This window comes from Buteo buteo, chromosome 1 (assembly GCF_964188355.1).
Source record: "Buteo buteo chromosome 1, bButBut1.hap1.1, whole genome shotgun sequence".
In the NCBI taxonomy this organism is placed as follows: domain Eukaryota; kingdom Metazoa; phylum Chordata; class Aves; order Accipitriformes; family Accipitridae; genus Buteo; species Buteo buteo.
The window spans coordinates 81,911,876-81,935,928 of NC_134171.1; the positions used below are offsets into that span (position 1 = coordinate 81,911,876).

General features: G+C 40.9%; 1 protein-coding gene across 8 annotated transcripts in view; it reads right to left on the reverse strand.

Annotated features, from left to right (window-relative positions):
• UGT8 (UDP glycosyltransferase 8) overlaps positions 1-24,053 on the reverse strand; it is a 49,614-nt gene that overhangs the window by 21,227 nt on the left and 4,334 nt on the right. For 5 of the 8 annotated variants that reach the window (XM_075037563.1, XM_075037608.1, XM_075037576.1 and 2 more), the window contains exon 2: positions 6,871-7,694. In XM_075037563.1, the coding sequence (XP_074893664.1) occupies positions 6,871-7,694 (824 nt within the window). Of the gene's footprint in view, positions 1-6,870; positions 7,695-20,680; positions 21,458-24,053 lie in introns of those variants that run through there. The other 3 variants (XM_075037591.1, XM_075037600.1, XM_075037583.1) reach the window with 2 other exon arrangements.

Genomic DNA, 24,053 nt, shown 5'->3' on the forward strand with positions numbered 1-24,053 from the left:
AGAGCGGCATTATTTGGAAGGCAGATGCTTTCTTTAGGCAGGGAAGCTGAATACACATTACTGATTTTCCCAGCACTCTTCAAAAGGTCAGGTAAGAGGTGCTTGAAGCCACACCATGGAAGAGGTTACGTACCACCTACTCTCAGCCACTAACACCGGGGCAGGGAGCCCGGCGTGAGACCGTCCCTTCTCCTCCCTATCCGTCACGTTCGGTTCTTCTCCAGAAGCCTCCAACCTCTCCTGGAGGTCCCTGCTGCAAGACACCTCACCAATCCAAATGACAAGTGCTGTCTAACACTAACCCAGCCATAGGATATGTAAATGCTCAAACACAAGTTATCTACTTCACTTAAATAACCTTTAAGCAACTAGGACATCTGAAAAGAAAAGTTGGCTTGATTACAAAGATTTTTTTTTTTAAGTCAGTAATATTAATAATCAGGCTTGCTGCTCTTAAATGTCAGCTTTGAACACATCCCAATTTCCCAAATTATACAAACATGGTGTTTGAACTCAAACACATTCCAAATACTGCAGAAAAAAGTATGTCTTTGGAAATAAGTTCCTATCTTCTGTTTCTCTACATAATATTAGAAATTACAGTATGGTACAGAAGCATAGAAAAAACACCAGGTCATTTTTTGTCCTACATACAGGTCAGTCTTAAAAACCTGCAAGTAACACTCACAGTTAAAGCACTGCACGTTACCAAAGTGAATAAATCTCGTTGATTTGTGCATTCCAATAAAAAAAAATGATGAATTAGAATATTTAAAACCAAAAACCTGTTTATAATAGTAGCTTATATTAGCCTGTTCGATTTTTTTTTTTTTTTTTGGTAAAGAAATACAGTAAAGTAACTTCTGTTGCTTTCAACTTTAATGATTTGACCTATGCAATATCCAAGGTCCAAACCTTGCGTTTTCTACTCGCAATACACACAATCATTTGGGCTGAAGAAATAACCACCTCATACTGCAATCCAAGTAAACTTGCTTTTTGATGGACAGCACAGGCTTGCTGAAGAGGTTTGGTGTTCGCTCATCACATCGCTGGATGCCAGCTTACATTTGGCATGTGTACTTGGAGGACCTGCCTTCCTGAACGAGTTTTACTGGAGATACTTAACTGACTTCTGAAATCAGCCCTGCATCCTTCTCCCTGTGTCTTATGCTACACGGGTAGATGCTGAGTCACGTACCTTCCCAAACTTAAAATGCAGCAGTATAGCAGGAATAGACATGGTACGTCAACCTAGCCACACCGGAGCATCTGAGACTGGAGACTACGGCAGTTTTATGACTGCGGGTACCTGAAGAGCTCAGGCAATGCTCACTTGTGTAGCAAACAATCAGTTGTTGCGGGGAGAGGGGGAAACTTTAGGTAGAAATCTATTTCAGAGCTGAAATACATGATCGTATGGTTCAGCACAGAATTTACACAGTGCCCCATAATCTGTCATCCTTAAAAGACTTTTTGCCTCCCCAGCTGACAATCACATGCATTTTAAAACAGCTCTAGAATTGCTTCACATCACCAGAAATTTACTGTCAAAAGTAGCTCTGTAAGAACTATTCCCCAGACTTAAAAAAAAAAAAGTAAAATGATAGTGCTACGCCATGCGCAAAAATCTACTGCTACAGTCTGCAAGAGCTTATAGACGGTGTCCTTGAATTTGAACAAAGGAGAAAAATCTGATCTAAGGAGTAAAACATCTCTTTCTTCTTCCACCTATTTTTAAAGATAAATACCAGTATCAGCTAACACACACCTAGTAAACATACAACTGTCAGCAAGACTCGGGGAAAAAAACCCCAAACTTTTTAGTGAAGTATTTCAAAGCCACCAATTTGTTACATAGATCTAGATCTATATAGTAAGCTTAGATAAGAGATCTACAGGGAGGAGTAAGTTACCATAATTACTATTTGTTGACAGCAATGGCTGAAAGGACAGCTTCTAATTCTGAAACATGAACACCCTCCTTTGTAGCACAAATTTAGTTTACTCAGGTATGGAAGAATTAAAAAAAAAAACCACCACAAACTGTCATTTGTTTCTGTTTTCCTATCAATGACAAATGGCATTCAATCCAAAGTACCACCACAAGATCAGCATTGAAAAAAACCATACTGTTACACAGAGGTAGTTATAAAACTTTAAAAACTGTGCTGATGTGAAAAAGCAGCAGGTCAACTTAAAAACTGTAGGGTATGCATCATTTTAGTTTGTGATCGGGGTTTTTTTTTTGTAAACACTGACACAGATTGTCTCAAGTACAACTGTATCCAAGCTGCAGGATCCAACCTATGTCCAAATGCACCTACAACATTAATTACCTGATGGAAAGGAGTCCTTTTGGAACTGTTGGGCTGCTGCTCCCGCAGCGAGGACACCCGCTCATTTCCAGGGTGCTCTGTCCCCTCCTCACCAGGCACCAGGTATTTCCCGAGGCGGCCGCTTGCAGCACCCGTCGGGTTTCTACCCTGATTCAAGGACGTATCTTATCAGGCTGATTAATGCCCAGCTATGTATCAACCTAGTCACAAGATATGAATGCCATAGCAAAGGTTTCCCCATTGTTTCTTAAAACGTGTGTTACTTTAAAAAGCCAGCTTCATTCGGCTTTGCAAGATCCCTCTGGAAAAGTGTAATAAGGAGGCGGCAGAGGAGCCTTTCACTTTCCTAACAGCCACTGCCAGCTATCTGTAAAATACTGCCAGCTAACACCATGCACTTAATAGTTTAAGTCAGCAATGACCTTAAGGACTTGATACTCGGCCTGTCCCTAGCGTTTGATCTTTTAAGGCTAATTGTGCTCGTGCTGTCCTCTATGCAATTCAAAATACACTCTTTTGGAGTTAACCATACAAACCCTGGACTCTTTCCCACATGCATGTAAGATTTGACTCGGTGATGGGTGCAGCCCCATTAACCACCTCCTTGCCTTTTCAGAGCACACTACGCAAGAAGCACCTTCTAAACCCACACACTTTAACCCGTGAAAACAGCACGCTAGCTACCAGAGAAGACAACTAACCCTGTGGTGCCTATCGCCTGGACCCAGCTTTGGGAAGCAACCATCAGCCCTCCCGAAAACAGAGCCGCGCCAAGCGCGGACCCACGTCGGGGCGCTGCCTTAGGAGAGGAAAAAAAAAAAAAAAAAAAAAAGAGGATTGGCAAAGGTTTCCCCGAGGCATCCGGCCAGGCTGCAAGCCGAAGACACAGCTTGCGGTTTGCCTACCGCAGCCGGGTGCCGCACGCTGCGGCCGTCACGGCTATAGAGCTCAGCTGCAGTTAAAAATCCAAAAATCCTGCCCGCCGCGCCGGCTGACGGCGCGATCCGCTACCGCCGGCCTGTGCGGAGCAGTAAGGATACAGCCCAGTAAGACCAGTTCCCTTGACTGGTGAGGTGTGCGATGCGCGGCTAACATACGGTGCCTGCAGGACTGCAGCCTGCCCCGACCTGCGCGCCGTGCCAGCGCAGCAGAGGCTCGGCACGCTCCGGCAGCTTGGCTCTGGCTGCATCTACTGTGATCTGAGCATCTCCCCGCAAAGCACGTCGCTTCACGCCACCCGAAAGGCCAAACCCTGCTACAGAGACCCTCGTGTCTCCCATCAGACACCAGCAAGCGTTTGGTTCGTGGGTGAAATAAAGCTTCCAGCTTAACATCCTCCCAAATAAATCCAGTTTACCTGCGGCAAAATACTCTACAAAGGGAACGTGCAGGCAGTCCGTGGGGATGACTGGGGGATTTACAGAACCCTTCCACTGCCCTGAACCAAAATATTCATGCAGATGGGACAGGGACAGAGCAAAGCAAGAGTCAGGTTTGGTTTTCCCCTTGCACGCTTGCTGTTACAGGACACGGACATTCAGCATCCCCTGCTACATTCTGCCTTTAAAGCTGTGTTTTTCTAACTATTCTTTCAAGAAAGCTTAAGGAAAACACAGGTGCAGACTCTGAGCAACCACAAAACAGAGCTACCACATCCCCTAGAATTAAACAACAGCCATCCCGTAATGGTTTAAAAGGCCTTGACCTTTGTCTCCTCTTTGATTAATTGCTACTCTCTGCCTTTTCTTTTTAAGATGTTACTTATTAGCAGAAAACTAGAGCTTTTCAGTTATGTGTAGGAAATCTGATTTGGTTAAACAAACCACTTTTTTTCCTTTTTCACCCCCCCCCCCCCCCCCAAAAATAACACTCTCTCTGCTGACGAGACAGCAGTGTTACTGCTGAGGTGCTTGGTATTTTGTGTTGAGCAGGTATTTTTGACTCGAAAAAATAACACAGATCTTTTTCCTAACACTACTCTACCAGAAAATGTGGATAGGCTACTTATAAGCAGTTTTAGAGAATCTAAGATACCTGAATGGCTGGCAATAGCAGCTTAAATTTGCCTGCTGAAGCCATTATGTCCAGCCACACGCCCCTCTCTTCTGATGATCACCTCTGGCCAGGAACATCGCTTTCATTTATGAGACAGTTCCTGAAGCATCACGATTTCCAGCCCAGCACAGAAACGTGAACCAGCTCTGCTTCTGGCTTACCCTAATGCACCAGGCTAAAGGCTGCAGAAAATAAATTAGCAAAGGCTCCTGCCTTCGAGACGCAGCAATAGCTGAAAACAGTGGCAGCACTAGCTATCCAATTTTAATCTGCCAGAATGAAGCGACAGTTATGAATTTATCTAACTGTTCAGTAAAAACAAACTGATTGCCCAATAATTTACCTACAATACATACCACAGTGGATTATGCATAACAGTTTAGGCACGGACAAATTATATGATAAAAGATGAACACACTCACTTTGTCTCTCTCGCTTTCAATCAAATCCTGTGCTTAGAACATTGTAAGAATGAATTGCCCAATAAAACTGAAGAGAAGGTAAATAATATCTCAGTTCACAAATAATTACAGGGGTTTTTTTTCCCCACCACCGTAATAAGTATTTGCCAGCGTGTACTCTACCCACAGGTCTATTTCAAGGTCACTGTCAGTCTGGTTGTATTAAATGTTTTACTTTCTGTTCCACCTTTTTGCATCATAAGATATTGCAACAGATTAACATCTGTGGTTCCCGAGTAAATTTCAGAAGTACACAGAAATATATTCTCAAAAGGCTCCAGATACATATTTATATGTGTGTACAAATACATAAATCTCTATATCTATACACACACACATCCCTATAGCAAAACACTGAAAGGAAACTGCTCCTTCCATTTTCTTCCGCTCCGTTTTATACCAAAGAAAGTATCCACTTTTGAGGACAGTTAATTTTTTTACCCTAAAGACCAATCTACTGAGACAAAAGGTAGACAATGTTAATGTAGTGCCCAAATTTATCATGCAACAAAGACATTTTTCTTCTTACAGAACAAGAAAATACCAGTTTGGAAAATGAAGAGCTGAAACTCAACCCAGCCAGCAAGGTTTTCCTTCAGAGAATAGGGCTGAACTTTGTTTAGCTAGTACAGGGCTACCTTTAGACTGCTTTCTGGGGATGCCTGCACATTCTGACACTTTCTAAACACAAACACATCAATGTACACACAGGAAGAACCAGTTGGAAACAGCACTGATATGGTCATCTCTGATGGCACCTGGGAGAACAGACAAGAGTGTATGTTGGGATATAACCACTAGAGTGTTCAGATTGCGGTGCGAGTGCCTGCTCTCATTCGGCTCAGATGCACTTAGAGTTGAACAGGGGAGGAAAAAAAAGATGAGGGAATTGCCTCAGTGCTCCACATCAGTAGCCCAAATCAGGGAACTGTCTGATGTTTTCTGAGTTGGTGAAAAAAGGTACTGCTAAGTCAAGACACTACCAACACTGCAAAGAATGAAAAAAAAACCAAATCAAAATAAAACAAACCAGCCTTCCACAACCAATTTTCAGGCTAAAACAGATGAAAAGCGGGCCTGACAGCAATAAGCAAAGGCTGAACAAGACATTTTTAGAAGCAAATTGTTGAAGACTGCAGGTGTACCTACCTATTTATCACCCAGCCAGAAGTGTCCATTAATAATCATCTCCAATTCAAGATCTATTTGTTTATGTATACATGAATGGAAGTGTAAATTACATGGTTTTCTGTGAAATTTTGTTCTGTCTGTCACTCACCATTACGTTGCTAAACAGAGGCATTCTTGGGTATCGGGTGTCAAAGATCACATGGTACACTGAAGTAATCAAACTTAATTATTAATCTGTGCAGCCAGGATTTCTGGAACCAGTCCAGTCACTATCACTATTTCAGTCTGAAGTTCAGTACCTGATGGCCAGTAAGTGTACAGTAAAAATTCATATCTGAGTACAGCAGTGGTGCCATTCACATCAACTCACATCAGTTCCATTTTTTGGCCTATACACAGTTCCTATATGCTTATGTAAACCCAGTTTTAAAGACGTTTTTACCATCAAAACAAGGGAAGCAAACTCTCCATAAAAACACTAATACCATGAAATTAGATAGTATAACCTATCAGCAGGCTTCTTTAAGTGTAAGAAGTATTCATCTATTCTGCCTCCTTCCCAATTTAACCCAGACCTGGTTAGAAGCTACAGATGTAACTTCCAAGATAGCGTGCACTGTTTTTTCCTCTACTGTACCATTAAGCACCTTAGTCAAAAGCAAAATACTTCCCGCAACCACAAAAGACTCATTTTGATGAGTTTGTGTCTGACAGTTCCCCCCACCACCACCCCAAGCTACTTTGAGTGACCACAAGGGTGTATTTCACCAAGCATCACAAAAGATGCGAGATCCCATTTGAAATTCACTGCTTAAAAACTACCACTAATCATACAAGGTCAAGCAGATACCACAGAAATTACTGTAAAGCTCAGCAAACCTTACTTCTGGCAGAGGGCTGGCCGGTTTGGTTAGGATTCCTCCCACATAAACAACATTGGGTAGCGTAGGTCTTGGAAACTCCAGCGCTACATCAGTACAAAGCATCCACAGGCTGGATCCATGAACCAAGTCATACATGGACCGTTCCGGCAGAACCTTGTATTTCTGCATTATCCTTTCATATTTTGGCAGAACCAAAAAACTGACTCCAAATCTTGAAATAAGATAAACAACAGTATTTTTAATCCTCTCAAATAGGTTCATGTGATCTGTGAGCAGCGAGTTAAATTCTGGAACGTAAGACAGGGGAGCTGGAGCACCTACTTCTGCTGGATACCAGAGGCCAGTGGAAAAGACAGCATATTTAACCCCTAAAAGATGAGCTATAACAAATCCACACATCTCATTGGGATCTACCAGGAGCAGGTCAAATTTTTCCTGTTTGAGGGCACGCATGAGGTTTTGGTTGCCAACGATCATGTCGCAGTTCTTGGAATAGTGGTCCAGGATATCGAACAGTTCGAGGGCTGTCAGTCTCCCCGAGAAGATACTCCTCATCTTGCACTGGAGAAAATCATCTGAGGTGCTGCTGTTAAAGATCCCTGGGTAGCGCTGAAGTCTATAGTGATTAGATGGAGGAATCTCTCTGCCCTCAGAGAGGAGAAACACTGTCTGGTGACCTTGGTCATGCAAGGCTGAGGCCAGAGTCTTGAAAATATAAAGATGGCTTTCAAACATAATTGGCGGCACAACAACGATTTTGGCAGCCCTCGCTATCCCGACAGCACTCCACAGGAGAATGAAAGCTGGAGCGTACGGCTTCATAGCTGAAATGAGAAATAGAAGCATTACATCAACAGAAAACATGTTTGTATGCTACCTGGGAAGTTAAAAGAAGTTATTACGTGGCTGTCCTATGAAAGGTAATCACATCTCCCTATTTCAAAGCCGTCTTTGCAGTGGTGACAGGAAACAAGAGAGCCACTCTGCTTCAGAGTGCATTTGGTAGTGCTCAGTTTCCAGCAAGATCTGCCTTTTCCCCTTCCCTCTCTTTTCATCTGGCATTAAGGGCAGACAAAGAGACTTCTTCCAACACAGATACTGATATGGCACCTGCATTAAATGGCAGGAAAACCAGCCGGGGCAACCAGGTTGGTTGAGACAATCCACGGAGATACCACATGCACTGCTTGCAAATTATGCCATCCAACAGCTGTTAAGATCTTGAAGTCAGCTCTGAAAGCAAGATCCTGCTACATTTGGGATTATATTTTAAAGCACATCTGCATTATTGTCATTGTCACATATTAAGTGAATAAGAAAGATGCTACATTCAAAGACCCAAAGGCTAAAATCCTCTATTCATTCACATTAGACCCAAAGGATGCACTGGTGATTTTCAGTGCATAGGATATAAGATGACTCTTATAAATACAATTCAGTCTTGCCCCCTCAATGGGAACTTCTAATATGTCCATTTTAATTCTGTAGCTTGAGAGTGCCACACTTCACACTACTGTTACGGTTACGAGCTTTTCTATGACAAGGTCTTGTCTGATAGTCACTCAAAGCTTTCAAGCTGTCTTCCTTCAAATTGCAACTCTCTATCCTGATTTAAGGATAACATTTTGCACCGTTTTGTTTTCCTATAAGCCAGTGGGAATAGAGAAGATAAAAGATTATTTTTTGTCTCCTAAAAGGACACGCAAATTCATGCAATGATTTTCTTTTGTGTCAACACTTATCAGACTCATGGGAGTGGAAAGTCAAAATCTGGCAGGAAGATGCTAGCATCTAATAAGAACCAACTTAACTATGAGCTTTCAAAAGTTACACTTTGTGTATGAGAACAAGTGAAATAACAGCAGTTTGTACTACATACATGAACATCCCAACTTCCACTGAAGCACTTCTACAAGTACTTGAATCTGAACCTACTTAAATCAGCACTTGAGCACGCACTCAAGCACAAACTCTAACCTATGCTGAAAACCCCACTGCTGTCCTAAACACACACAATTCCTGACAGTAGCAGGCTGCCAGGGAAAGGGAAAATACTTTTTCCCCCCATGTTTTGGTGGAAAAGCCTATAAAACACTGTATGCACCAGATGAAAGCAAAGCGCATTAACAGCACGGAGAGGGAATGTCAGAAAGCTCCTCAGTCGCTTTAACCCTTCTAGGACAGAGAAACAAGTGCAAGCCAAACCAAACAATCTGCTCTTTTCTTGTGCCAAACCAATCCATGTGGAAACCCACGTCTGTTGCAGTGTCCTTTATAAATAAGCAAACAGAAACAGGTAACACTGCTACTGAGTTACCTCCTTACGGTGTAGTCTTATAACCCTCCTACAACAGAGTGCTCAGGAATTTCTTTAGACACTTGTTTTTTAAACATTATGTGGGTTAGCAGCTCACCAACAGAGCATCTCACATTTGTATTGCTACTATATAGTATTGAGCTTTCTGAAAGATGCCCCAGTTGTGTCCTACTCCAGCTTCTGCAAGTGGCTTGACTTTGAAACATTATAAGCACGCACCAAGCCCAATTAAAGTTGGAAAAATCACCACAAGGTACATTGACTGTTTAAATCAGGTTTCTCACGTGAAAAGTTTTCTTACTGGATTTGAAGCCTCCTTCACACTTGCCTTCAAAAAGTGTTAGCCACTGCCTAGAAGACTACCAACCATCACTTAGAACACTCTACCAATTTCAAATTAATTATCACCAGCAGTAGCGTGTGTACACACAAATAAAAATGCACAAAAATGTTCATTTGGGCAGATGCGCTTTTTTTGCTGTGGGGTTTTTTTTTTTTCTTTCCCAAGACAAAGCCCACAGCACAAAGATGCACAGCAAAACATTATGGTATCCGTGGGCAAGTAGCAAGAAACTGCAACACAGAATTTATTGAGATCTCCGCACAACCGCCACCGCATTCACAGGCTGACGGAGCATTCTGGGAAGTACTTGGCGGCTTCACTGTTTCTAGGCACAAAGCTCAATTTTACAGAGATAACACTTCAGGGGAAGCAGGAGGAAATTACTTGCTGCAGATATTACCAGTAGCATATGAGATCTTCACTAAACTGCACCACTGTCATTGACATCAGGAGAGATCAAATTGGTTTCTAAGCTGCTTCAATTAGGGTGTTGGAGATCACCCTAAAACATCTCCTCCTTGGCAAATAGTAGTAGTTAAATCGAACTAAACAGCAATCCTATTCACTCCCCAATAAAGTTGGAAAAAGCATTCTTACTACATGAAAAACAGCTTACCTCCCAGCACGAAGGCCTGACCTGCCGGAGAGTTTAAGCTATTAAATTTGCCTTTTTAGTTCAGGCCCTTGCTTTCACTGGAGGCTTTCTAGAAAACAGCAGCACCCCACAGAGGTCAGCTGCGCTCCCAGTAGCTCCAGTTCGAAGGACGTGCCAGCAGCCAGCCCTGCTCCCCATCCCACCTGGCTCTCGCCTGTAAAACTCGCAGGTTCCAAGCCACAGCAGAGGGTTGTGCAAATGCAGAAGTACGCAGGCTTGGCGTAGCGTTCGATATTGGTACCAATAAGCCGTGCTCAGCTATCTTCCAACAGGGATAACACTCGTTAGGTAAGTGTGGTTTCAAAAAATAAGTAAATACTGGTTTGTCAATGAAATATCCAAGAAAATCAATTCATCAAACTTGGAAAAAACCCATTATTGATTACATCTCCCCATGCTATAAGCATTCCCACGGTATTCAGTTACTGCTCCTGTCAACAACAGCGATATTACAAAACCATGAATGGAGGTGTAGGATTGGGAAACTCAGAAACAGTTAACATTTCTATCAGCAGTATAAATCAAAGGTACCAGGAGCCTAAGGGCTAGTCATGATCCAACAGGTTGCCAGACGCAGGCTTGCCAGCTGTACTTTGATCTTCTGATCCAATACAGGTCTGGAGCACAGCACCTACAATCCTTAGCCCTAAGGCGTATTTTCCACAGCCGGGGTTACGCCCCTGCCACCAAAAGCCATGAGAACTACAGCCGTACTTCCCTGGGATGCTGACGGTACCATCCCCACCCTCACTGAGCAGCAACATTTTCAATGGGAATCGCAGTGGACATTTTACTCTTTGTGAAGGTACTATAAAGCACTACCTGCCTAACATGAAAATCTGTCAATATAACTGCAAGCAATTTACCAAACTTTTTTTTTTTTTCCTCCTCTTGAGGTGTACCAGCATCAAGAGATAACACAACATGCTTCCCCAGGAGACTGTAGTTTGCAGTATCTTCAGTACTGATAAAAAAAATAATCACTACTCAAAAACGTGTTATGCAACTCCCCTTTTTCAACACAAGCATCTTCCACAGGGACAGGAAAATATATGTACAGGACCTGCCAAGCCATAGAGATATTAAACACATGATGCTATTAGAAAAATGCCAATTAAGTCACATTTTTACTGGGAAAAAAGGCATTGACCTTATATTGAGCTTCTGGCAGGCACCTGCAGGATGAAGCCTCACCGACAACGAAGCTTGGAAAGTTTGTATTTAGCAGGAACGAGGGCAATATGTAACAGCACTTTGTAAGCCAATTAATCACAAGCCTAATTCCCATCTGGCAGACTCAGAGAGGGGACGAGGTAGGTGCTCAGTGCCATCAGCAGGGCAGTAACACGCAGCCACGCAAGCTCAGCTCCAGGCTCAGTCCCCGGTGTCCCTTCACTCTGACCACCCCCAGCAAGGAGCTCCTCCAGCACATCAGGTATTTCCACCGAGACAGGGAGAGCTGCGCAGACTTGCCTGTTTCAATGGGAATTTCTGATTCGGCTCGTCTCCAAAAGCAGTAAGCAGCGCCTAGGCAGAGGGGGCTTTACAGAAGTCAGGGAAATTAAGAGGTGGTGCTCAGCTGGAAGGCAGTTAACCAAAACCAGAGCACAGGGACTCTTCCCACTAACTTCCAGTCATACTCCAGCAGTGAACTCCCAGAATAAATCACTTGCCAAAATAAATAAAAAGCATCATCACCCAATGCAACTGCTTTCTGTTGCCGAATACCAGGAGCACGAAAAAGAATGGTCAAGCGTCCTGACAGAGAAGAGGAAAGAAAAGCCAAAGCCAGAGGATGATGTGTTTCTCCAAGACAGTTAACAATATAAAACCATTTTTTACCTCTAGCTTAAGTCCTTCTGCTTAGGATTTGCCTCCATTAAGTAAGACGGTTTTGGTGTCTGAGCTGGCATGTAACATCCTCTTATAATAGAGGGTGAAAAGACAAATCCAAATTTTGTAAAATTTGATAAAACCAAAACCAAACAAACAACACCCCACAAAATTGTCACCGAATTGAAGCCATTACTACTTTCAGCCAAAAAGCCCTAAAAGCAATGGTATGGAGGAAAAAAGAAGAGAGACGCAGAGTGGCTTTATATGAGTAAAACCAACTGCCAACTGTAAAGAGATCACCTATTCTAGTGCAGCAAGAAAAAGTTAAATATTAAAAGAAATACCAAGAGGTTAAACATTAAACCTATTCCAACAGCTTCTAGTAAAGTTAATGACCTACACATTTTTTTTCAAATGAAAGAGAAAGTACAAGCTTTAAAGTGTGTTACAGAAAACCAAGCACATCCACAGAAGACTGCTGGAGGGATGTTTTCAGCTGACCAAAAGAGTTCTAAATCCTGATTTTTATTTTTTTTATTTTTTTAAAGAAGTATTTTTCCATTCACCCAGAAAGACCAAGCAGGATCTAGAACAAGAAGTGTGACTATACAGACATAGGTGACTTTCAGAGAAAAAAAATATAAAGGGAAGGATCCTTCCCCCCAGTTGTTCACAAAGGCCTGATACTTGAAAATTAGGCAATGTGGAAACAAACTGAACGATGCTTATTTTCATATAAATTATATGAAAAAGTCTTAATGTTTAAATTAATATTATAAAAGTGAACTAATACTGTCGTTATATTTCAATCTTAAAAATGGGTTTAAAATAATTCCAATTAATAATTTAACAGTCAATTACAGTACTGGAATACGCACTGAAGATTAGATTTACTGCCAGTCCTTAATAATCTGCTAATCACTCTGTAATTAAAAATTACAGACATGTTTGGGGGTTTTTTTCTGCTTTACACCACTGGCTGCCTACCTGCTATTTCTGAATCTCACAAAAAAAAAAACCACAAAAAAACATTTTCAAGCCAGCAATACCATTGTCAGTGTTTTCCTCCATTATAATGAGATCTAGAAGCAAAAGAGACTCTCAAGCACCTCCATATGCAGCACAGCTTGAATTCAAACTGCACGAATACTTATCACCACTCAAAAAAGTAAACACTTCTTGTGCACTTACACATACCTAACAATATAAAGAGTCCTTTTTATTCACTAGTAACACATAACGCTCCTGACTTCTAAAGCAGCAAATTGAGTTTTACAGAGATTGAGTTCAGTGATGCTATTAGCTTTTTCAAGTTCTTCCCTTCCTTTCGGCCCTTCCTTGGATTTGCTAAGGTGTGTTGAGTTTACCTGGGCAGTTTGGTCAGCAGACAGGGACCTCTGCGTAGAAAGGTGTCCTTCATACTAAACAGCAGCGCTGTACTGACAGCAAAGGAACAACCTTTCTAGCTGCTGATCACTCTCGCCTTACCCAAAGAGCTCAAATTACTCACTACAATTTAACAGATACCAGTACACATTAAAAGGAGCAGGCTTACCAACTAGACATCCACCTCTGCAAACCCAAGTGTGGATGCTAATTAGCACCGAAATGACTATGCCCAAACAGAAAGCTAATGATGTGCATCACAGGAGTATAATTATTAAAAAGGGGGGAAATTTGAGATTTGTATGTATTTCAGCAAACCGTGTGTACTGCAAACTGCCACCAGAGTTCTGGTAATGTACAGATTTATTACTTGATCCTGCTCACAGAATTGTACTCTCTTTTCACTATCAGTTCATTACACAAAACTCAGTATTTTAGAAGGGAGAACACAAACCCTGCTTTTAGAGCTGTAAACCCTCCAAAATTTCACATTAGTGATCTGAGCCAATTGGAACAAAAGGCAGAAAAACAGAAAACTTTTTTGGACAACAACAACAAAAAAAGGTATTATTTTATGAGCAACTAAACTTCTTATTAGAAGTTGCAAATCTGATGTGGTTTCCACACAGGGATAGTGGATCTTGACCAGTTATCAATTACATACCACAACTGCCCACAGTGGGCTCCAGGCCAGGCTGCTGCAGAGTCGGTTACTTTTCTTTCACCAACTTGACATCAGTTACTCCACCTGCTCGTATCTCCATCCAAGCTCAAAAATCAGAACCATAAGCAGTGCAGTGTCACCTCAGCAGCCAACACACCTTACCATGTCCAACAGCAGCATTTACCACAGGTAAACCTCTATAGTGCGTTTATTTTTTTTAAGATAGTATGTATTGTAGCTGTAAGAAGACAAAAGTATGGCAAGAAAAACGCTAACTTGTGACTGAAAGACAACCGGTTTCTGAGAGCACTACAAACTCCCCCTGAAAAGCACATAAGCAGCTACTGGTTACGGTTTACTACTGCTTTTAATAAAAAGGAAGCATAAAAGAGGAGAAAGAAATGAGCATGGATCTCGGCTTATTACCTGATGCATTACCTGTATTACTCAATTTATTGAAGCTCCCGTTCTGCCGTGCCTACTCAAGATCCCACTGACATTAAACTTGTTTTATGTGCAAATCTGTTTGCTTTAGCTGTTATTAAAAACAGTTTTACAGATACACCATGGTATCCAATCTTCACAGGCTTGTAAACATGTCAGTTAAATACAGAACCAAACCCTGCTAGTTGCATGACCAAAGGCCCTGCAAGCAAAGCATTTTCTCAAGACTCAGCAAGAACAACTATCAAAAAGCACTTACAGTTACGAATAAAGCTGAAAGAGGAAGAAAATATTCGAAGACAAACAAAAGGTTTTCTAACACTGGTTACAAGATGATTCAGTGATAAAAATACATGCACCCAAACCAAATCTTAGCTGTATCGGCCACATGCAAGCAAGCTGATATGAAAGACAAAAACTTATATATAAGACACAAGCATGAATGCAGTGCATTGATTCAAAATTGGGGAAGAGTGAACAGAGAAAAGAAGAGGTCTTTCTATTCACAACATCCTCCAGGACATCTCTTGAAACAATACAAATAATTTTCCAAGTCCCCCTCAAAACATTTTCTTTAATACCAGCCCACATCAATATTTTTTTGCCAAGCACCAGAGTAAGGAAATGCTACCCATGTGGGGGAATGCACTGACCAAATTATGTATAACAGCAAATCTCAGAAGATGATCAAATTATCACAGAGGAAGATTTTAATTCGTGGCGTAACAGATGACAGTAAGAAACACCATGTTCTTCAAGCTAAAAGTACAACTTGATTCCTAAACCCTTTAAGCTGGCAATTGTAAAATATGTTCTTAACCTAAAATACTGCTCCCTGTACTGTACACGTTCTGTAGGTAATAGGAAATACTACTCCATAATTCTTTAGGAGCATTAAAGCAAATCAGGCCCATAAACTGATTTCAGGCAGCAAACTGCAGTTTAAGATTAGGAAGCAGTTGCTATTATGCAACCCACGTGCTGTAAAACAGACGAAATTATCTGAAAGGTGTGCATGCACAGAGCGCCAGAGCAGCAAACCATTATACTACTTAGGACTCTGGTAGACTCTGGTAACAGGTATTGCACATTTGGATTTATAAATTTTTCCTATCGCACATCTTGTTACTAATCGCTGAGGTAGTGCATGCTATGATTGTTATTTTGTGTTGCAAGGTTTTAGGTAAGTGGTAAGATTTGGCTTATAACTACAAGTTCCTATTTCAACCAAATGAATAAATTAAGAAATTAGTGGAAATAATGAGTAAGAAATCAGTGCGCACAAACAAGGGCAGACTTTTGCATTTACTTTGTACAGTTTCTTGAACAACTACATCCCTCTATCCAATGACTGAAGCATTTCAATGAGTACCAGAATGTCACACCACAGATAAAAGAGAGGGGAAGATTTATAGGCATTACAATGTCGCTGTCATCATCTGTCAGAGACTGACTGTGTCGGTTATGCAAACAGCAAAGGAGTTATTAAGAGGGACTCAAAAAGATAGGCAATTTATTAAACCCCTTTCAGTAACAACTTATCTGTGTAACAGTTTTTATCAAAAACTGAAGGATTTTACCTAAGCTTTTGAACTCGAGAGTTGTGGAAAACAGATTTTAAAAATCCTCGCTCAAAAGAGAGCAAGGTAGAAGAGAAGAGGTACTTCTCTTTCAAAATAAGGTTTTACAGTTAGCACCCAAAATATTTTCAATGGACATGCCAGCAGATAGATCTTTAAGAAGTCACACGGGAACAGAACTCTTATGCAAGGCATAATGTCCTATTAAGATGAACTTCTAGCAAGTGACCGAGGTAGAACATTCTTGGTAGCACTTTGCCACTGGCTTTCTGAAAAGAACGGCTTTAAATGAGTCTTCATAGTTACGGAAAACAATCCTAAACTTCTGAAAAGATTGATCAGATTGAAAAAGATTAAATATTTACAAAGATTATCTCTATTATTCTATGAATAGATTCTAAACTTAGACAAAATTTCTAAAGTTATTAACAGCAATACATGCAATCTTTTAAACGAAGTCACTTATAAGCCATAGCAAGGCCTGCATACTTTGGGATTATAATACTGCAGTATTGACAGCATCAGTCAAGAAGAGATTTACCTGAGAGTAAAGGATTGAAGTCTAATTAAATGTTTTCATAACATGAAGTATGTTACAACAGGGCAAAGGCACATTCCCCTTCATACGACTTACATTTCTTAACATTCTATGCACTAGAACTGAGCAAACAGTATACAGTTAAAAATATTTACTTTATTGAATGTCACTATCGTAGCAGTATCCATTTTCAAGATTCAGTCCAACTAACTGCATGAAAGTGAGTTTCATAAAGATTTTACACCCTATGAAACACTAATGTTCACAGACCTACCAGATACGCTAGTTAAAACAATTCAAAATACCTCAATAACGTATTTTAATAATGCAAATGAAAGTAAAAAGAGCACGAAGAGTGAGTTCTTTTCTGTCCTGCTGTGCACTGGGCAATTCAAACAGGGTATTTTAAGATCCTTATACGCTGTAAGTCTTTCACATTATGTAGTGGGGATTAGCATTTGCAGGTACTAGTCCACCTGTCAATGTTTTATTTAAACTGAGTGCTATTGCAAATTCTTCTGTAAGGCTTAGCCAGGCCTAGAAGTGCTGCACGAATAAAAAAAGCCCCATCCTTACCGCTGCTGGCCTCGGTCCAAAGCAGTATAGCAAGACCAGAAGAGGCTCCTGGCCGCAGCAGCCCCACTGTATCCCCAGAACTGGGAGCAGGAGGGGAAGAGGGTGCAGAGACACATCAGTGGGACAGCTCAGGTCAGGCTGCGCTTAGTACTTCGGGCCCTGCGCCAGAGCAAAGCCGACCACATCCACACGTGGTGTTGCAACTGAGCCGACGTGCCCTCCTGGACCTCGGGAAGCACAGCGCAGAAACCTGAGAAACGAAAAGCCTGCTCCAAAACCTATGCACCTCCAACCGAATGCTACCTGAATCCGTGCGCAAGCGACTCGGATTTCTCCGCATTGGCGCTCTCCATTATGCAGGTCTTTTCCTTGCTGCCCGTGGTTCCTCCACCCCCTTGGAAAGATAAATGCTGACTACATACAGCAAAAAAGCCATCTATTTGAAAGCAAGAGACGTATATTCCCCGTGGAGAGATTTGTCTAGTTCATCCAAAACAACATGAGAAGGCTTTCTGACAAATTATACATCTTCCTCACAGCTACTGTGAATTCACAGAAGACGCAGTATTTTGGCACCAACATACAAGTCCCTTGACAGAGTCCCCTCAACTTCTGGAGACCTTTCCTCCAAGTACTGACATCGGAAAGCAACGTTTCTCAACTTGCTGCAACCATTTTGCACCAGAAAGCAAGCAACCTGAAATCATGTTGTGACATCGAGGGGTGTGGGTATTAACACAGAGAAGTCAACAGGTTACTCCACACTTCCTAGAGACACCGGTGTTGTTTAAGACATTATTTACTGGCTCACAAACTGCTGGCCCTGCTCCTGCTGTGTGACGCTGCGCTGCCCAGAAGAGCCCAGTAACACACTAACTTACCGGAACATGTTTCATGCCACACAGTCAAGAGCTACAGGAAAAACTGCAAAAAGAAAAGGAGAAAACCTTCTACCTGCAGAAAGCAGGGGCCATGAGCACCACAGCAGCTGATGGAGACAAAGATGCCTCTCCAGAGGGGTCAAAGCTGCCCAAGAAGCCTTCTCTTTAACACTGGCATCAAAAGACAGATTGAAATACTGGCTGAATGAAGTATCAAAGAGACAAAGAAAGAAAGAAAAAATTAAAAACCCAACTCTGCCTAATTTTAAACACTTTAATCAGTGAGAGATTCTCCTTTGATTAAAATGACTCTCCAAAGAAGCGGCTGGAAGAAATTGCAGAGCACAACTTCGTAGTGAGCTTATCTGTTGGTGCAACAAACACAGCCTATAGTTATATGCTACCATCACGCAAGCAAGAATTTTGCACCATGAACGAGTCTCAGGGTCTGAAACATTAGGTTTTAACTTAAACACATTTTACTGGGATTGTATTTTAACTTAAATAATTGTTTGGGGGGGATGCTTCATTTTTCACTACAGCTAGCTTCAGCTTGGTACAAGCTCTCCCTGGTCACGCCATCACATGACACCTAGAAGCACTGAATGAATTTCTTTGTTCAGTATCTGACTTCATCCTATAGCAAATAACTACATTTTAATAAGCCACACAAACAGAATCACAAGGGAAACTATAGCAGGTTTGTCTCTGCAGTGGGAAATAGAACTTTGGTTAAAGTTAAAATACTTGATTTAATAATGTTTTGCTCTTATTCAGCTCAATTAAAATAATTTAATTGCTCAAGACTGTATGCGGCAACAACACACACTCTGACAACATTCAGCTTGTTCAGTCTGTTCATCATTAGGTTCTGTTTTGAAATTTACAGGTAGAGTTTTTCTAAAGCAAATTATTGTCTTTCACTTTCAGATTTGTGTTTTATAGTGTCTGCTTTGAACCACCTCCTAGCAGAATTCAGTTGTTAGAATAAGGATAAAAAGTACTGTATGTAACTGTTTTCCTGTCTATGTAGTTTAATTCTCAGATTCTGATTTTAAGACCGCATCACTTGCCAGACTGACAGGGGACAGAAATCAACTCAGGCACCTTCTAAAAGGTGCAGACAACACTCCAGTAAGGAGTAAGAAAATACTCAGGTTTCTTTGCAGTAGCTGTATAAAGATTTTTAAATAGACAGAAACTTCCTGCCAATTACCAAAGTATCACAAAGCGGAGTAACTGAAGATTCATCACTATGAAACGTCAAAGAAACGTGGCAGCTTTAGATTACACTCTTGAATTTGACACACTGTACACCAGACTCTGATCTATTTTACAAGATTCTCAACTTTGAAAGAAAAATTCGGATAGTCATCAACTGTTCTTGGGCAGGTTTCCACGCAAGTCGTCACAGGATTTACACCGACAGCTCACATTTATAGACTTTCAGGCCCCACAAGCAATGATACCCCAAACACTAGACTGGCCTATCTAATCATGTTACTAAAAAACACCTGAAATTTTCCCACTTTAGAGTGCTGTGAAGAAAAATGTGTGTAAACAAACCTTCCCACAAGCATTTTATGCTGGATTTCTTAGGAGAGACTTCTGTGCCCAGGGACCAAACACCGTACATATCAACACACCCCTCTCAAAGCTCAGTTTCTTTGAGCCCAGGGACAGGAAATAACATTCTTCCAAGGACCAGCAAGGCTTAAGCAAGGGTCTAAATCTCCAGTATTGATAGTACACTGGTGCACAAGTTTTATTTAGACTACCGTGACAGTCTCCTCCAAGCTCACTCAGGCACAAAAGGCTTTAGTGGAAGAGAACCCCAGAAGAAAGCAGAAGAGCTTGAGATCTTTTTGCCAGCAAGGTATGGAGCAGCAGCAAGATTCCCACAGCCTGTAGCTCACTTCAGAGAGTACCAGCACAGCAGGCCTCCCGGATGAAAAACTGACCTACATCTTACACCGCAAGAATATCTGCAGCCAGCACTACCTATGGTCTACAAGCTATTAACACAATTTCAGATGGTGCCCGAAGACCATCAAGAACAGACATGAGCCTGACTTGGCAACCAGGCAACAAACTGATAGAAACAACAGTTTTCAAAAAACACGGGAGCGATCAGAGTACACGTTCGTTTCCAGCTTAGCCAATCCACCCTGTCAGATCATCCCATTTAGCTTCATAGCCAAACTCCTTGGCTATCAGTTTGCCATTACTGGAGGGAACAGTAATTGCAGCTTACAAAGTTCAGACTGGCACTAGAAAAATCTTTTCCTTTGGAAGCGTGCTGGGCTGCTGGAAAAGGTTACCAGCAAGGATGAGGCACCTCCATCCTTGCAGGTATTCAGGACTCGGAAGAAAAAGAGCCATGGCTGACCTGATCTTACGTTTGCCAACAATTCTGTATTGAGTGGAAATTTGCACAAGACCTTCCAGAGGGCCTTCTAGCCAAGATTTCTGACCTACTGACTCTGTAGGCACCAGAGCTGGTTAAGCCTTTCATTGCCCCCAAGGGTAATTCCTGCAGAGGCAGTGCTGCCTGCAGCACATACTGAGTACTGCCAATGCCGAACCTCACCTGCAAGCTCTTCACTGGCAGCAATCTTCTAGTCAAGAATGGTACTGCTACCAAGGTCCATCTTTAACATCTCAGCACATCCATGCTATTAAAAAAAAAAAAAAGTACTTTTCAGCACCTGTTTGCATTATGATAAATTGGCAGAACTGGCTTCCCCAAGCAAACTTACAAAATAAACACGTAACTACTTGCATACAGCATCTACATTCTCTAACAACTATCTTGTTTAAAAAGCACTGTCTTATTAATCTGAAACATATGCAATGTAAACTACTACCACAGCTCAGTAACAGCTTTTAGAGCGAGTGAGAAGGGAGAAACCAAATTAAGTGCTCACTTGAAAGAAGATTTCATTATAGAATTTCCAGCAGTACGAAACGTTTATGCATTTGGCACAACATCTCCTACGTTTGCTTTCTTACTGCTATGTCTATTCCCCATGCTTCATCTTAGACAAAAATATTTAATCCAACTGGGGGGGGGTGAGAGAAGGAGAACATGATTCTCCATGAAACAAAAGAGATTCAAATTAGTAACTAAATCTGCATTCTCAATCAGTTCAAGGACAGGTGTAGCCGGAGGAGAGATGTACAACTGCATTCAGAAAAGTAGATTCCCCCTCCACGCACTGCACGGTGCAGAAAGCGCATCTCACTGTGCTGCTGGGTTTGACAGCTGCAGCGGGCTCCTCAGTCATACATCCCGCTTCACCTTGAAAGCAAGCTTTGCATCTACACATCATTTAAATTATTCTAATGTTTAAAGTAGTATTCTAGCCAAAATTCCTGTTCCTAACCCAGATTTAATCCAGAGAGATATGCCTCTTCGATCCCATTCATACTGTAAGCTTTGAAATACCTGACTTTTCTCTGAATTTGAGAATTTCTCATTTTAAACATTAAATTGGGAGGACAACAATGATGTCCTGAAAAGAAAGTTAATGGCAAGTAAGTAACAACATATTGAGTACTGTTTTGGTTTTTTTTAAAACATTAATACTTTACTTTTGTTGGAAGTTTTTACAATTCTTTTTAAAATACCTTTATTTTATGAATTGGTGTTCTTGGCATTAAATTACAAAGCCTTATTTGTTTGACTTAAGTCAAATAACTTCCAACTTGGGGGCAGGGCAGAGAAAAACCATCAAATTCAGCATACGTAACTGCATTTTAATCAAAAATCTTCACAATTGAGGCCTTTAATTTCAAAATTTGATGTCTGAAGGTTGTGCTACAGCTATGCACTCAATCCTCATGTGTAACAAATGTATGAAATAACTTTTTAAAGACTGGTGTTAACGTATGGATAAAACCAATTTCTCTGATGGAACATAGTGTGTTAGTTTAAGGAACTCAAAGTCCTCCACCTTTTATGTTCACACTGCTACCTCCCCTTAAATACACTGAGAGACAGCCTTCAAAATTTTTTGGTTTGATTTTTTAAAAAGCATAATGTTTCACCAGGGCATCAAGGCTCATTTCTAACTTGGTTCAGAATCTGAAGCTCACCCCAGATTTCCCATTAACTCTCCCTTCAATTATTGAGTAAGAAGGGAAAATTGTTTTAAGTCACTTATTTCTCAGGAAGCTGAACCATCCATTCATAGGAGGAAAGAACAGCATAGAACAAAGAAGAAAGCTATACTTGTTCCCCTATACAAATAAAATTATGCGCCTGACAACTGTGCTACTGAAGAGAAACTGTCATAACAAATCAGATTATAACTACTTTTTGCAACTCTGAACTGTATCGTCTAGAAAAGTTATCTATGTTGTCTTTCAAACCCCTTAAATCATAACTGTTACGTTTACAGTTTGTTAAAATCCAAAGTTTGCTGCTATTTTTTCCATTTACCATCACTTCTTCGCATATTAAAAACACCTTTTTGACCTGGGCTAGTAGCTATTCTTTTTCTACAAAATGATCTACTGATCAAAGAGCTCAAGACTTAGCAAGGATACAGTAAGTGTCCCGTAGTCCCAAGTATAGTCAATTAGGTGTACTGCTTCTAACAGCTAAACAATTAAGTTATTCCGTAAAACCACAGGTAGTGTTGTCAACTCTTCCCATATTTAGGAATTAATAACACACACAAAACTCTATGTTAAAACCCAAAAATTTCAGAGTCTTCCAAAACAAAGGACTCACTGCTACTGCAACACACTGGCCCCAAGTCAAGAACTGCAGCACTAAATCTTTCCTGTAATTAGCAAAATAAAAAAATAATTCGAAAATAGCATGGTGCAATTATCTAACAGCAAAAAGGAGATCTGAAAAATTTCTCCGATTAGATGATAAAACATTATGAAGAAAAATATTTTAATGGACTTGCAATGAAAAAATAGTGGTAGTCAACTCCTAAGAGGTTTTCTTTACAAAGCTACAGACAATTTAAGGACTTCTTCCCTACAAGGAGTGTTAACAGGACCTCACACCCTGAACATTTAAGATGTATACATCCCAAGTGTCATAAAACACCAGAAATATTTTGTCAAAGGGTTCAAGAAACCTTATGTCACAAGACTTGGAAATTCACTCCAAGCACAGTTGTCCTGGGGAAAAAATGGAAAAAACACCACACATTTCAGGACAGAGAATTATACTAAACAGTTCTAGTGTACTTTACTTCCTGGAAAACAGGGAGGAGAGCCCACTACAAAGCCTATTCACAAATACTTTGAGCTGCACCACAATGTCAGTTTTCAGTCCAAAGATACTTTATAAAGCAACAGCAAAAAAAAAAAAAAGTAAAACCATGCTGAAAATTTTTTTAAGAATAAAAATCCCAACAAAAGAAAGTGAATGATTTCAAACGCTTCTAATGCATCAGCATTTCTCAAACACAATCCTATTCTCTTCTTAAATATCATTCTAGCATACTAAAACACAAATAAAAGCATTTCTTTTAAAAGTTAGGACCTGGAGAGAAAAGGTATTTCATTTAGTGAGCACCTCTTGAATACTCCTGAATATGATCTTACAACAATCATCTCAATAGCTTTTAATATTATAGAGTGATTTTTCTAGTAACTGGCAAGGGACTCAATCAAGATGGTACTAGTAAACTGAGAGGAATTCTTGGTACTATTCTAAAGGAAGCAACCTGCCTAAAACAGTGATGTGGAAAGAAGCACTTTAAAGAGCCCAAAGTGGAAAACATAAAGGTAAGTAGGCGTGGGCAATAAAATACTCGGCAGTTAAAATCAGAAATAATAGGATCGGCATCGTTGTTACAGTTATTAGTACAATTAAGCGCAGAACATTTTTGAAGTGGTAGGAGGAATGTTGCAGCAAAACACATCCTCTGTACAAGTCTCAGCAGGTACATAAAAGGACATACACGAAGCTACACTCAGTGGCACTGTTTTATGGA